Source organism: Monopterus albus, unplaced genomic scaffold, assembly GCF_001952655.1.
Source record: "Monopterus albus unplaced genomic scaffold, M_albus_1.0 scaffold489.1, whole genome shotgun sequence".
NCBI lineage: Eukaryota > Metazoa > Chordata > Actinopteri > Synbranchiformes > Synbranchidae > Monopterus > Monopterus albus.
The window spans coordinates 18,151-33,326 of record NW_018128369.1 but is presented as its reverse complement, the minus strand read 5'-3'; the positions used below and the strand labels follow the sequence as shown (position 1 = coordinate 33,326).

At 40.7% G+C, this 15,176-nt stretch overlaps 1 protein-coding gene and 1 long non-coding RNA gene across 2 annotated transcripts in view; both read right to left on the bottom strand.

Annotated features, from left to right (window-relative positions):
* The window catches only part of LOC109952726 (uncharacterized), a 12,030-nt gene extending 7,159 nt beyond the window's left edge, over positions 1-4,871 (bottom strand). The window contains exon 1 of the long non-coding RNA XR_002273806.1: positions 4,802-4,871. This is a non-coding gene — a long non-coding RNA (uncharacterized LOC109952726). The remainder of the gene's footprint in view (positions 1-4,801) is intronic.
* Positions 4,872-8,767: 3,896 nt separating this feature from the next.
* The window catches only part of syt4 (synaptotagmin IV), an 8,976-nt gene continuing 2,567 nt past the window's right edge, over positions 8,768-15,176 (bottom strand). The window contains exons 2-5 of the mRNA XM_020587961.1: positions 13,934-14,553; positions 13,495-13,818; positions 10,439-10,559; positions 8,768-9,986 (exon numbers count right to left, since the gene is read on the bottom strand). Of these exons, the coding sequence (XP_020443617.1) occupies positions 9,667-9,986; positions 10,439-10,559; positions 13,495-13,818; positions 13,934-14,553 (1,385 nt within the window). The 3' untranslated portion in view covers positions 8,768-9,666. The remainder of the gene's footprint in view (positions 9,987-10,438; positions 10,560-13,494; positions 13,819-13,933; positions 14,554-15,176) is intronic.

The following is a 15,176-nucleotide window of genomic DNA, read 5'->3' as shown; positions in this document are numbered from 1 at the left end:
CTTCCTAAAATATGATTTCCATTATGGGGACTTGCTTCTTGTCCTCAAAAGGAAGTCAAGTCCCCACTTGAGACTGTGTAAACACACACATCATGAGTAATACTAGGACACACACACACACACACAGCTCCCAGGTGGTTGTGGCTTTAAAGGCTCTGTCTCATAAGCCCATCATGATCTTGCTGTCTGTCTTGTTTCTCAGGGATGGACACATGTGGCACTGATCCCGTTGCTATGGCAACCCATATGGATCATTTATTTGATCCTACATTGATTAAAATGCATCTCAGTCGGTTGGACTGGTGAAGGTTACAATTCATTTACAGCTTCTACAATATTTCTATAAATGCTTAGGGGGTAAGAAGCTGTTGTCCAAGTTTGTTGACAGTGTTACAGAAAATTCCTTTTTACTTCTGTTTGAAATTCAAGTTTGGAACACAGACGTCACAGAGCACTATACCCCTTGTTTACATCAGAGGATATTGTTGTCTCTTTTTTTTTGGGTACAGTGAAAGCTTTTGGGGGAGGGGCTTCATTGTTTCAATTTGTACCCAGCAAATACCAAAATATGCATTACACATCACCTTGAAATGAAGTAAACACATTTAAAGTATGCGTCATTAGGGAGGAACCAGTTAAATTTTTGTTTCTCTACATCAGATATTTGAATTTTTTTGTGGGCTTTTTTGAGTACTACATTTTGTAGCCATAAAAACAGTAAAACACTAAATCTTTTAATGCCTAAGGTGAGCAATCAATAAAAATGAAATAACAATAACTAAGATGAGCGATAGAAAATAAAAAAAAATAAAAATGAAAAGGAAATAACTAAGGAGAGCAATCAATAAAAATGAAAATAAAATAACTAAGGTGAGCAATCAATAAAAATGAAAAGGAAATAACTAAGATGAGCGATAGAAAATGAAGAGGAAATGAAGAGGAAATAAAAGGAATGCATCAGGCCTACTGTTTTTCATAAGCCAAACCAAGTAAATATGTTTTAAGCAATGATACAGCTGACCGTAGCAGTAGTCAAAACATGGAGAAAATCAATGTGTGTGAGTGTTGATTAAGTGGTGTGTATCTAAGAACATACAGGACATTCAGGGACATGTCCGGACATTAAACCTAGGAAGATATTATGATTAAGATTACGGCTGAACATATCATACAGTAGCCACTTTCTATCTAGTTATCCTTGAACATAAACAACCTGGAGTAACTCCTGGAAATGAGTAAGCATTTAAAAGCCTGAGCTAGACATCCTGTCTACATTAAAGACATTTCTAATGCAACAAGTACCCAACCAATATCTATCTGACTAAAAAATACCTAACAATGCCAAGTGGCATTCTGTGTGCCATGTGGCTCTACAAAAGCTACTGTTTACTCTCATTAACCAATGTCAACCTTTTCAATTCCTAATTTCTCAGTGCTCTCACTACCTGACAAATAGCTAGCCTTGATGTCCCATTAAAGCTTCCGGACTGAGACAGATTGTTGATATTACTGTCACTACAGAGCGGATGGTTAGGGTTGCTCAGAACTTGCACTAAACTTATTTGTGAATATGTGTTCCTTCATCTGTCTGAACAAAACCCATTTCCACAATGACTCATCCTCTCCATCCCACAGTGCAACGGGGACAGATTTCTCCAAACAAAGAGACACACAGACATGGTAAATGGTCTTATATTTGTATAGTGCCTTTCTATGCTTTACAGCATACTCAAAGCGCTTTCACACTATTTGGCCATTCACACTCCCAAACATTCACACACCAGTGACATCACCGGGAGCAACTGTGGGTTCAGTGTCTTGCTCAAGGACACTTCGACATGTTGACTGGACAAGCCGGGAATCGAACCACTAATCCTCCAGTTAGGAAACGACCCGCTCTACCTCCTGAGCCACAGCCGCCCCCATATAGATGATTTAACAGAGGAGCACATTGACAGATTAGAATAGCTCTGGAGGACACAACAAGAATGGCTGAGTCAGAATGGGTTACAGACTTACAGGGGAGAAAGTTGAGCATGGACAAAACAAATCATTATTATTAATGTGAACAGAAAGGAGTGTTTTCACACTACTGCCTCAGCTCTATATTGCACCTATGCTGATTTGTTTTAGGAGTGATCAGTTTGAAGTTACTGAAGTTAGAAAGAGAGAGTCACATTCATTGCATCTGCCTTTATTAAGGAAGGACAGGATGTACCTGAAGTCTTGGTGATTGAATTAAACCTAAGGCAAACTCTCAGATGAATCTTGGGGCACAACCTGGAGCTAATGGTAGTGAAGGAAATGCAGGTGCAATAGCAGGTCTAAAAGACTGAATTTCAATGATGTTTAAGAAACATCACAAAGGACTGATTAGACGGCAGATACAGCAGTACCAGAATTACAAATGTCAGGGACTTCAGCATAGAGCGAAAGCAGAGGTGGTTAGATCAAGAAGAAATTGGCCCATTAAGGAATAATGGTAAAATGTGACAGAAAAAACAGTCCCTTGTTGAACTTATTGCGAATGCTTCTTGTATTGTCTAGACTAATTTAAAATATTAGCATAAAAATAGTGTGGAATATTGGGGAAGAAAATAATATACATCTATATTATATGATTAGTGTCAGTATATATCTATGTTACAACCTTTCTGCTGCAGTGTTCTCATATTATATATTTCTTAGAAATGTTCATATTATGCACACGGGACAAATCTGGATCTCACTTCATTCAAATAAAGCAGAAATAAATTGATGAAATAGTAGTCATTTTGTCTTTTATGCATTTTTGCCTCACACAGAGAAGGTCCTGTTTGAGTATACATCTTCCTCTTGAGTTTGCCTGAATTTGCACTTCCTGCAGGGCTCTGATTTCCTCCCACAGTCCAAAAACCTGGAGGTCGAGTGTAGGTCAAGTGATTTAATATCTGTCTGTTCATACGTGCCAGCCCTGTGGTACAGCAAAATCAACAAACAAAGACTGGATGGATGGAAATGTTGTCTCCAATTTGTCACCACACAAATATTATACTTTGTCTTCTTTGCTTTATCTTTTTCACTCTCCCCTACTTTCTCTTTGCCGTTTCCACTCCTGTCGTCCTTTTTCTCTCTGCTACAGTGCACCTTGGGTACCGATACAACACTGATAACAGGTTATATAAATAACTTTTCTCTCTCTCTACAGTGTCAGCCATGCATTCTGTTCTCCTCTGCTATCTTCACAACCTTGAAGTTAAGTGTTACATAAAATGAAAATATTGTAGATGCACAAACAAAACTTTATTTCAATTTTACATAACTATGACACTGTGCTAACAAAATGAAAGACATTTTACAGAATGGCACCTCAGTATGCATAACAGATATTTACTAGAAATCATATGACTTAAACTGTGCGTAAGACAAAAGTATTATTTCAGTGTTATAGAAATATAGAATTTATTGTAGCATTGCACAAATGCATTTATTACAAAATGTGGATGCTAAAGTGCTTGTTTGTTGTGTGTATTCTAATTGATCTTTGAAGATTTTCATCACTTGGTTGCATGAGCACATTTGGCTGAAGAGTACTTTTTCTATCCTTCAATTTTAAGCAACCTCTTTCAAGTCACTGAACCGTTCTCTTGTGTATTCTGCTGAAGTGATCAGGTCTAGTTCTCAACCATTCTGTGTTTTAGCCTCTTCATTCCACTTCTTAGTTTTATTATTCACAAATCACCCTCAGATGCCCACTTTGATGGCTGTCTACAAACCCACTCACATCAGCTATTCAGCAACTCATCTCACTCTGCTACAGGCAAACTTCCTTCCAGCTCATCTTTCTCATTTCAGTCCCCTCTCCCTCCTCTACTTCATACCTCATCCTGGTGCTATGTCATCCCTCTCCACTACTCCTTCCATTCCTGTCAGGCTGTATGAATCTTGTCTCACCTCCTCCTCCCCCTTCATCCATCTACTTCTTTCTTTGACATTCTTCTGCAGACTGATCTTTTCTACTGTAGGTGCACTACAGAGGGGTGTTGTGCATACTTAGCACTTCAAGCTGAATTATTATATTATCTATTTTATGGTACATTTAATCAACCAGGAGCTTTAATTTCACGTAAGGTCAAAACTTAGCATGGAAACTCAGTATACAAGTTAAATGATGTTTACACATTATTTGGCCCCAAAGAGGGGGGTGTCAGACCATGCCATTATAAATCTTCAGAGCCCCACAAGCAACACCATTTTCCAGACCTAACATACCCTTAATACAAAGCATCCTTGAACCCTGTCCTCACCCAAGCAAATAGCAGATATACAGCTTGACACACAGTATCTGCACTGTATTTGCTCAGGTTAAGCTGTGTCTGACCCAACTGGTTTGTAATGACAGTCAGCTCTGAGAGCAGGGACCACTCAATTGTTCAACCACTGACACTGTTCTACCAAGACTGTCTAACACAAGAAGACTATTAACAGTTCCAGTGAGTCTGTAACTTTCTCATTAGCACTAGCAAACATTTCAATTGCTGTTTTAGCCACCAAACATTTCAGATAGCTCACCACATAATGAGCCAGACTTCTGTTTCCTTTTATACTGCCTCAAAAACCACCCTGTGTTAGTATTCATTCCAACAAACCAGTCAAACTTCTACTATGCCATCATGTTGGCGTGCTCATGTTAACTCCAGGAAGTAGGCCTCAAGCCTGCTGCATGTATGAAACACTTTTACTAAGCCTGTCCTCCTTTACAAGTTTACTTCAGCTTAACAGTCACAATCCTCACATATGTCGCCATTTATAAATCACTTACCCATTTGTTACCCGATTCACACACCTTTCTTCTGCTCCAGAGCCAATCACTGGACCTTGCTGCACTATCAGTAACACTTCTAATTAGGTGTCTTAGGCTCCACCCCTTTTATACCTAACTCACCTAGCAGAGAGACAGCTGACTCGGCTACAAATATCTTACAACCAACTTTAACTTTCCAGCCACGTTCCTCTGCCTCCATGACTAATTCTGTGCATTTCAGTTTCTTCCTCTCATAAGATGTATCTTCAGCGTCCTCCCAGGGAGCTGTAAGCTCAACAAATTACACAGTCCACTGTGCTTCTGACCACAGCACTAGGGCCGGTTTGAGGTTAGTGCTGAATTTCCTCAGGAATTATGAGCTGATTCCTCAGATCTACCTAGCCCATTTCTCCCTGTATTTTGCTGGCCTGCAGAATAATTTGCTTCCTGCCTTTTTCACCCTTACAAACAAGTCCCCTCTTGTTCCTCCTTTAACTCCGTTGCGTTTACCTCTAAGTGCCTACTTTCAAAAGCTGCTGCTAAATATTTCTACCATTCATTATGTCTCCAGGTGTATCGTCCTTAAGCCAGGCTTCTTTTACACCCTGAGGATTTACTGAAGTGATGCTACATCTGAACACAAGAGACATGTCAGGTCCTCACCCATCCATCTAATCAGATTTTGAGGAGATGGAAGCACATCATAACTTGCGCCTAGAATTAATTTAAGCCTTCCTGCCTCCACGTCCCACATTTCCCTCCGACTAAGTTTCCTCCCATTTCATCCACTGTCCCTGCTGAGCCTGGGAGACTGCCTTTGCACAGCTACCTGCCTCTTCCTGCATCCTATTCTCCTCAATAACCATTTTCCTTCAGTCAGCTGCTGCTGCTTTGCTCCAAGAAGGTTATGGTGTACTTAAACCAAAGCCACCATGTCTATGCTGTACCTGCCCTACAATACCTGTGGTTAATAGCTTCCTGAGCCTGCAACACTTCCTCCTTCGGGTTACACTTCTCCCTGCTGAGATGGCTGATGCTGAACTCTGCACCACTACATCCCTGGAGTCTGACAGCACTAGCTCCACTCTGGCCTCAGTGCATTTAATCTCCCCTGTGAAACTGGTTATAGGGAGCTCCAAAATCCGTTTTCTGTACAGAGCCACACTGCTGAGGCAGCACAGAGCTCCCTGCCACTTCCTAATGTATGTGCTAAACATTCTCTGTAGCTTCTCTACCCTGGAGATTGGTACATCATACACTCAGTGGCCATAACAATTGTGACTTGACCTTACTGGGGCAAATACTAGGATCCAGAAATGTTACATATTGATTGTGTGTGTCTATTTAGTTGTAATCAGTGACGTGCGGTCAGGGGAGGCAGGGGAGGGTCAATCTTGAAAAGAAAAAAATAAGTTAACCATAAAATATAATAAATGTTAATATTTGTCGGCTGGTATGTGTTGTAGGCCCTTTTGCCGTTCGAATCCGATGTTGAAGGATTTTTTTTTCAATAAAGAATAGCAGAATTTCCGTATGTCCCGTTCAAATACATGGAGGAGATGCGCGATGAGGCAGCACTTTGCTGTGCCTCTCGGTGGATCGTGTAATCCTCACAAACTGTATGCGATGCAAATAGTGTGTCGCTGTCCCTCTATATATCGCAAATAAAATGCTTTCAAACACTCTGATTATATGCTCTGCCTTGCCATAATCTGGATAATGTATAAAATGTAGTTCTGTAACGTGTTTAGGCTGCAGATTAACCATAAAACCCAGTAAAAAAGTTACTCTTTCAATCAAAACATTTTTGACAGTCTGGACATTTTTGTCCAGAAGGATCTTCTTTATTGAAAACATTTGTTTTAATATTGGATTCGAACGGTAAAAGGGTTTGTAATACATACCAGCTGACAAATGGATTTCATGTACAAGTAAAGGTAAGACCATAAACTTTTATTATTTCTAGTTAGAAATAGGCTCAACTGGAATAAATTTTAACCTCAAATTAAATATGGGTCACGTTTGTGTGAAGAATGCTGATATGAGATATAAAACATAACGCATTGTCTGTTAACAGACCATTTGTATTTGTAAATCTGACTGTAAAAGAGTCAGTGCCTCACCGGCTGTCAACCTGACCACACGTCACTGGTTGTACTGTATCTACGGTATCACTGAAGATGAGGAGAACAATGGTCTGGTTCATCATTGAAGGCACATATTGATTAATCATAGCGATAAAGTTTGATATTGTGAGTGTGCTATGTATAGGTGTCATTAAACCATCTAAGTGGTTCAGAAAGCCTCGGAACGCTGTTGCCCATACACTGAAAAAAAGCCAAGTCAAAATTGAAGCCTGCTTGAATGAATGGTCTCAAATCAGCCATTTGGATATCATGACAATGACATTTAATATTAAAAAAAGAAATCTTTTTAAAAATCTCTGCCTCATTATTATCTTCATTTTATCTTCACAGTGAATGGCTATATACCAATAATTATAGGCTTAGCAATAAGGGAAACAGACAGACATGAACAAATAAAAGTAAATTTAGGGCCTTAGACATATGTCTGCAAAATTTAAAAAGAAAGAGGAGGAAAATGAATATATAATGACAAGGCTGTAGGCAGTATGTATGGCGAACAACAAACTTTAATAATTAATCGGCCATTAACAAATTTTAAGGCCACTTAGGGACAACACAACAAACTAAACACAAAGTTGACTACTTAAAGATAATTTGAAGAGTGCATTATCAAACAATGAGCCTACTTATTTACACATTTAGCAGAGCAACATTAGCTTTCCTTTGAAGTCATATTTCTGTCCTTCTGGTTATTTTAAGTAAAATATTCACTTCCTTTTTAAGCTCCCTTTTAGTCTCCACCCACTTCTGCTGCTCCTTAGCTGCTTAGCTGCTAAATATTATACTACTCTATGACCACCTGCTAACTTTGTCTGCCTGCTATTATTAGAATGATGAGAGCAGTGTGGGTCAACCAAAACAGTTACAACTGTAAAACAATGAACTGAAAGACACTAAAATACACTGTAGAGCTGAGAGAAACCACTGACTTGGGTCACCTTGGTCTGTAGGTTCATGTGATTCCTATTGTTATTTATCTTATTCCATGTATTCATTGATTAGTGCAGTATTAAATAAATACACAGTGTGATGATTGTTGTGCTTTTTATTCATTCATGACCATGGCACTCATAATCTAATCAATGTGACTAGACTATTATGTCTGGATCAGTGACTGTTTTAATCTGCTCACTGAGGTTAAGCTCACTGGTTAAGGCAGAGAGATTATTTCAGCCTCTACAGATGGCAGATGTGGCTTAATTGTAATTGGTTAGCTAGAGAAGGTGAGAAACAGGGAGATAAGGGGGTGCTGCAAGTGACAGGTACATTTTATTCCTTCAAGGATGACTGCAGAGGTTTAAAATAGAAACGATTCTCAGAAAACAGCCTTGCAGGTCAGAACCATGGAAGTATAGAGCGACAGAACATCTTGTTTCTGTAGAGACTCCACCGCCAAACACATGATTATAACTCAGAGGGCAGAGGCAGAATGATGTTCTTGGTTGTGTTTGCTTTGGACATAAAGAAAGAAAAGAGGGAGCATTCAGTTCAGACATGATGATGTCATCTTTGAGCACCCAGCCTCTCAGCAGTTATTACATCATCAGACCTGGAAAGGGGTCTGATGATGTCATCCCCTGGGTGCCAGACCACTGTGTACGCTGTACTGTAGCATTTTAAAAGAAGTTTTTACTTTTGATAGAACTATCCCATAACAGAATTTTTCTAGAGTGGAGCTGTTTCACTATATTTATAAAAAAAAAGTGAGCTTAGTCTTAACTCATTAGTGCTAGAAATGTTTATTTTGTAATAATGTACTTAACATACACACACACACAAACACACACACAGTTAATGTCACAGGAAGTCATGTGAAATAAAGACTGCAAACTCATTCTTTTTCTCAGAAGTTGCCATATTTTATAAGGTACATACATTTACATTTCAGCTGTCTTTGTGCTCACAGTAAGAGGAACAAAACACCTACAGTAAACATTATGTGATTCACGTTTTCAGACCTAACACACACACACACACACCCAGGCATACTCTCACAATCATGTCAACACAAGCACACTCATATCAAAACATACAATCAGTGCACTCAGTCTGTTCTGTTTTTGTCCCAAACCACCTAATTTAGGCTTTCTTGCACTTAGGCAATGATATATGAAATACCACTTATACTTACAAAAACATGTTCAGCAATTCAACCAGAAGAGTACAAAACAAAAACATAAATAAAAACAATCTACATCTCCATGAAGAAAACACTGTCATTATAAAATAAATTTTAATATTCCACATTTTTACAGCTTTGTCAGATGTGGTTTTCGTGTGATGGACTAGGTTACTATTTATAGGAGGAAGAGCTGAAGAACGAGAAGCAGCAGAAGAAGAAGGAGCAGAGGAAGAAAAGAAGAGCAACATTTAAGACATTCTGCACTGCACACAGGTATCGTGACAATTGGTCATGGAGCGGATGTTACATGTTACTAGGTGATTTTTCTGAGAGTCTTTGGGATAATTTAAAGCTATGGGGTCCCATCTGTCATACCATATACCCTCCGTGCTGAACCCCAGTAACTTCAAACATAAGCGACTGAATGATGACATCACTTCAAATGGCCCTCCCCACAACATCAAAGTCCCATCCCCCTTAATTCCCACCCGCCCTTACTGAAAGTCCAATGGTTAGTGGCTAGCAGGACATTAGATCCTGCCCGTCCTCACTGCATCCCTCTCATGGTTTGCCCAGGTCAGATGTGGATGACAGCATTTGCACACCCCAGCATTCTAATCCTCTGACAGGGCGTGCCACTTGGCAATCTGGCGACGCGGGTGGTCACATATCTCCCTCCAGTGCTCACCAGAAGTGCCTGCTGCTGACGTGCCCAAGACCAGGCGCCCGAGGATGGTGTTGGGGCTGCGTGGGTTGCTTGTGTCTGAGTCCATCAGCAGCAGCTCCACGCTGGTGTCCCTCAGACCCTCCTCAGAGGGCAGATCAAAGACAAAGAGCTCATTAAAGACTGGATTGGGGGAGCATTTCTTCACATGGGTCTTCTTCTTGCACACACGTTTCTTTCCGTGGTACATGTTCACCTTGACGTACGGATCTAGAGACAAAGAATAGACAATAGCAGATGAAGAAAGTTAGGACAAAAGCAAAAAAAAAAAAAGGGATGATGAACATCCATCCCCGCAACAGCTGCACAGGGACATTTTATTCCTACACCAGATCAATACAGTAATCGATAGAGCCAAAATGATGGATGTTAGAAATGAGGGTAAAAATGTCTGGCTGTGTAAACACTTTGTGCGTGTCTGTGTATGCATGCATGTGACTGTGTGTATGTGGTTGTCATTAAAGTGCTCTCTATCACATCCTGATCAGATTACTTCAGTGCACTGTGATGTCATTATCGCAGTTATCAGAGCATCCAAAGTAGTCTGGGCTCCGGGGCAGGAAGCACAAACTGATTTCAGTCTCAGCTGTTTATTGTCATGAGAAGAAAGTGTGTGCACACTTGTATTGTAGACTGCAAGGTTCAGCTAATAGTGGATGTACCTGTAGGTCCATTGTTTTCAGTCTTGGGCAGGTGGCGAGCCTTGAGGACAACCACAGTCAGTGTGTTGGTGGTGGACTGGTAACACAGGGACAGCAGTAACTCACCTCGGCCGAAGGATTTCTGTAGAAAGTGAGAGGTGATGGGAGAAAACGGTCAAACGAAATTCATAATTAAACAAGTTTTAGTAGGTAGAGTTAAATATTAGTAAGAGAAAACATATACAGTATGTATTCAGTAACAGTTAATGGGGTGGGGCAACTGGCAAATCTATGTACTAATAAATAACTTAAAGTAAATATAGTAATTAGCTATAGACATCAGTGTGAGGAAAAATGTAGCTGCTTGTACTGTACATGAAAATGGTGTCGTGCTGACCATTAAATGGCTGTTAATTAACCACCTGCTTATGAGGTGTGTCAGTGAGAAGCCGCCTAATTTGCACTGCATTAGAGCTTTTACTGTGTTGCTGTTCTACAATTTGTAACACACATCCACATTCACTCCCATGTCTGCACGGGAGATAGTTGACACCTCAGATGCTGCAATCACACCTAAGAGGATCTCTCTCTCCTCTGCTCATAGTTGCCATGGCAATGAGAAGTATCAGACAGAGACAGACAACTTCTAGTCCCGACCTGATGTTCAGGTCTTGGAAAGTATGATGCAAGTGTGTTTATATACGGAGTACCCACAAAAAAAAAGACATTTATTCCATCCTTTCTTGGGCAGTGGCTGCACCGCTGTGCACAAAGCGTACGGACCAAATCTACACCATGCAGAGAAAGGGAGCCACCACCCTGCTACCAAAGAGCTGCTTCTATTCAGAAAGAACAATGTGTGTTTTATGTCTCTCATTTTTTGGACATTCAACAAAAGCCAGTCTCACTACATGTCAAACACATACTGTGACCACATAGAGACATAAAATACTGGCTACAATACTGAATAAACAATTCTGTCAATTCATTCACTTAAGTGTGTAAGAATGAATTCTCTTACACCATCAGGACTAATTCTTTGCAGTTTTATTTGCCATAAAGAGTTTTTTATTCTCCTGCAGAGGAAACAGCGCCAGTGTGCTCTTTAAATAAAGAAAACAACTTGTAAGTGCAGCTTTCCCCTCTTTTCACCTGTCAGCATCTAATCAAACAAAATAATGCAGAAATAACCTAACGCAAAGCAATATCATGGATTCTAAAACAAATTTTCTATTGATTGCACAAAAATAGGTTCAGACGGTTGAGGCTCCTCCGTACAGCTGAGGTTTATGAGATTTGTCTCTTCTGGGCCCTAAATGCGAAATAGAATAAAAATAAATATGGTTATCCTCAGTGTGGGGAGAGCGAGCAGAACATAGCTTAAGAAATATGATCCTCTTGATGATTAAAGTACAGCGGAAATTCTGCAGAGAGGTGGAAATAAACCTTTTATATTTCTCAGAATCTGAACTGCACATCCGAGCGCTTCTCTGGAGTACTATATCATATCAGAGATCTTTAAAGATATTATAGATGGCTTATGTTCCTCCTGGGAAGGTACAAATGTGCATGAACATATCCACTCCCACCTGGTAGGCACAGAGCTTCCATTTTAGCAGAGCGTTGCCGAGTACAATATCAGCCCACAGAGCTCTAGTTACATTGCTATCATCTCACATTCCACTTGCAAATGGACAAATGCTCATGTACAGCCAAGCCATCTAGTAGCAATCTGTAGAGTGCTGCTGCATACTAGACCACAGACCTATGATAAGGATGTAGACATCTTCACATTACACCAATGTGGTGTAGCCAAACCTGCTGAAATAGGTTCAGTCCAATGTATTTACAGGAGCTTTAGATATATTGTATACATGGATATTTAATTTCAGTACAACAGCACAGTATATTAGCTTAAGTCTAGAGTAGATGGCATTCTTCTAAAATGAAAAACATCCTAGTGGAAATAAGCTACCGTACACTTGTGGACCTCATGAACAGCCAGTCTGGAGCAGCAGATTATTGACCACCAGTCCACAAATCTATAAAGGTGTGGTATTGTCTTTACCCCGCCTGTTCAATACACAACTAGGAGTGTAATAAATAGTCTGTTCTATTTCAAGTTGACCACCACTACATTATTGCTTTTAATCCCTGATGGTGTAAAAAAAAACCACTCACAATAGCCATACTTCAGAGCATACACTGGCCTTGTTTGCTTGTGAGGGGACATGGTGATGCAAGCTGTTAAATTCACTGATTGCATCAACCACTTATTTTCAGAATTCCAGAAAAATGAGCTGTTTGGGATTTAATCAAAAGAGATATTCAACAAAAGCAAAAACTGATGAAACAAAATAGAAACAACAAAGACTCGGCTCACAGACGTCCTTTGAAGCACAACCCCAGACCTCAGTATCAGCTTGCAAATCCATAACGGTGGAACCAATCTAGTCTCAGCCTCCACAGAGGGATACACTTCCTATCTGCTTTCTCCACTGGCCTGATTTAACATAAACACATTTCTAACCTAATTAGAGACAGTCAGTAAAAGTGAATTCCTTCAGTGCCTTTAGAAAACGTACCACTTGCTTTTTCATTCAAACCTTTCATTCATTTTTAAATTAACATTTGAAAGTTTTATGGAATATTTCAGGATGGTTTCAAGAAATATAAGGCATTTAGATGAGTTAGAGGAAGAACATCACAAATGTTCTCATATTTTAATAAGTAAATGACTTTCAAAATGATTATGTACTGATTAACATTTTATCAGTAGAATCACTTCAGTTTTCTACTTTTCTGTAAGGTGCTCTGTTGTAGTGACATTTTAAAAACTAGTAATGCAGCCACTGGTGTTTTAATGATGGAACTGAGGAGTCATAATTGAAAAATGTTACAATTTTATGTGATTCCTTGGTCAGTGTGAGCGTTACTGAACATGTCATGGTGTAGTGCCTGCTGTAAAACCAGTAACAGATAACACTTAAAACAAGGATGATGACAAAAACAACTGGAGGTAAAACAACAAACCTGACTTTAAAGGGCTGAAACATTTACACTTTTGTAGAACTAACCTTGATGTTCCTCTTGATGATCTCTCGGCTCATCAGGACACGCCCCTCTGACAAGTCGATCCCAGACAATGGGACGAGGGTCTCCCCGATGACCTCGTCACGGGAGAACCTATCAAAGCTCAGCACCATGAAGTGAAGGGACAACTCTGACACTCGAGCCAGCGGGATCCCATAGAAGCTGAAGGTCTCGTCGAAGGCAGGGTCCAGAGTCTTCCTCAGGACTCTGGTCTTCACCCGGTGCTTTTTCTCTGGCAGCAGTGTCAGCTTGATGTAGGGGTCAGAGGTCAGTGACTGCTCATCAGTTGGGCTCAGGCCATGGGCTTCCTGAATTAAAAGGTGAAATTAATCAGTCAGTGTGAAATCATTCTTATTCAATTGTACCCAAACTGATCACACACACACACACACACACACACACACACACACACACACACAGTACCTTAATATGGACAATGAAAGCCTTCCTCTCTGGTTGGTACTCCAGGGAGAAGTGGAGGGTTCCCAGTCCACCCTCCTTCTCTTCCCCCTGAGGCTTGTCCACAGCTGGGGTGGGTGCCTGGCTGGAGTGGGTGCTAGAAGGTGAAGAGAGGTCACCACGGTCCATCACCCCAGGTTGGGTGAACCCTGCATGGGGCGAAGGCAGCTCGAGGTCCGGGGAGCTCCGCAGCTTCTGGTGGTGGTGGTGAAATGGTTTTGTGGTGAAGTTGCCATTCAGATCTCGTTTTTCCAGATCCAGATGCAGAGATGATCTGGAACCATTTGGACTTGATGCTAGTTTACTGGCGCTGGTCGGGCTCAGTGGCGATGCAGTGTGGCAGTTTCCATTGACATCGGTTTTGCTGGTGTCATTACTTGTTGTGGTGGCAGAGGCAGCAAACTTCTTCTTGCCGCTGAGGCTCTCCGGGTAGATGTCAACGCCTTTGAGCATGTGCACAAACTTGTAGGGGGGTGTCTTCTGGGATTTGGTGTTTTTACGCTGGCAACAGATCCACGCAAAGGCTGACACAGTGAAGACAAGCCCAAAGACACTCACCACAGCTACTCCTACTGGCACTGCCACTGTGGAGGAGGACAGAGAGAGTGGAGGGAGGGAGGAAGTGATTTAATTAAACATGGCTAAATACACACCTGTTAGGTATTTTTAGTCAGATAGATATTGGTTGGGTACTTGTTGTATTAGAAATGTTTAGTGGAGTCAGGATGTCTAGGTAGGCTGTTAAATGCTTAGTCATGCTCATGAGTTTCTACAGGGTACATCTGGTCAAGGATACTAGAGAGAAGAGTTGATGACTGTCAGCAGACAGGGTGTTTAATATTATTATTATGATGTGTAGAACTGTAGCCTTAGCCATAATATGTTCTTATGTTTAATGTCATGACATGTCACTAGAGGTCGTGTGAGAATGTTCTTAGCTACACACCACATAATCAACAGACAGTCACACATTGATTTTCTTCATGCTTTGACTACTGCTATGACCAGCTGCAAAGCTGGCACCAGGGACACGTCACGGTTTGGCATCTCTCTCTGTAGAATGGGGTTAGCCCGAAGTGATATAATGTATAGGCCTGTTGTGGTTCGGGGTCTTTCATCCTTCAGCTGCCTGCGTGCATGTTGGAGGTGGAAGATACCTGAGCATGTAATGTTAATTTTTACCTGTGTTCATTGAATAAATCAGCAC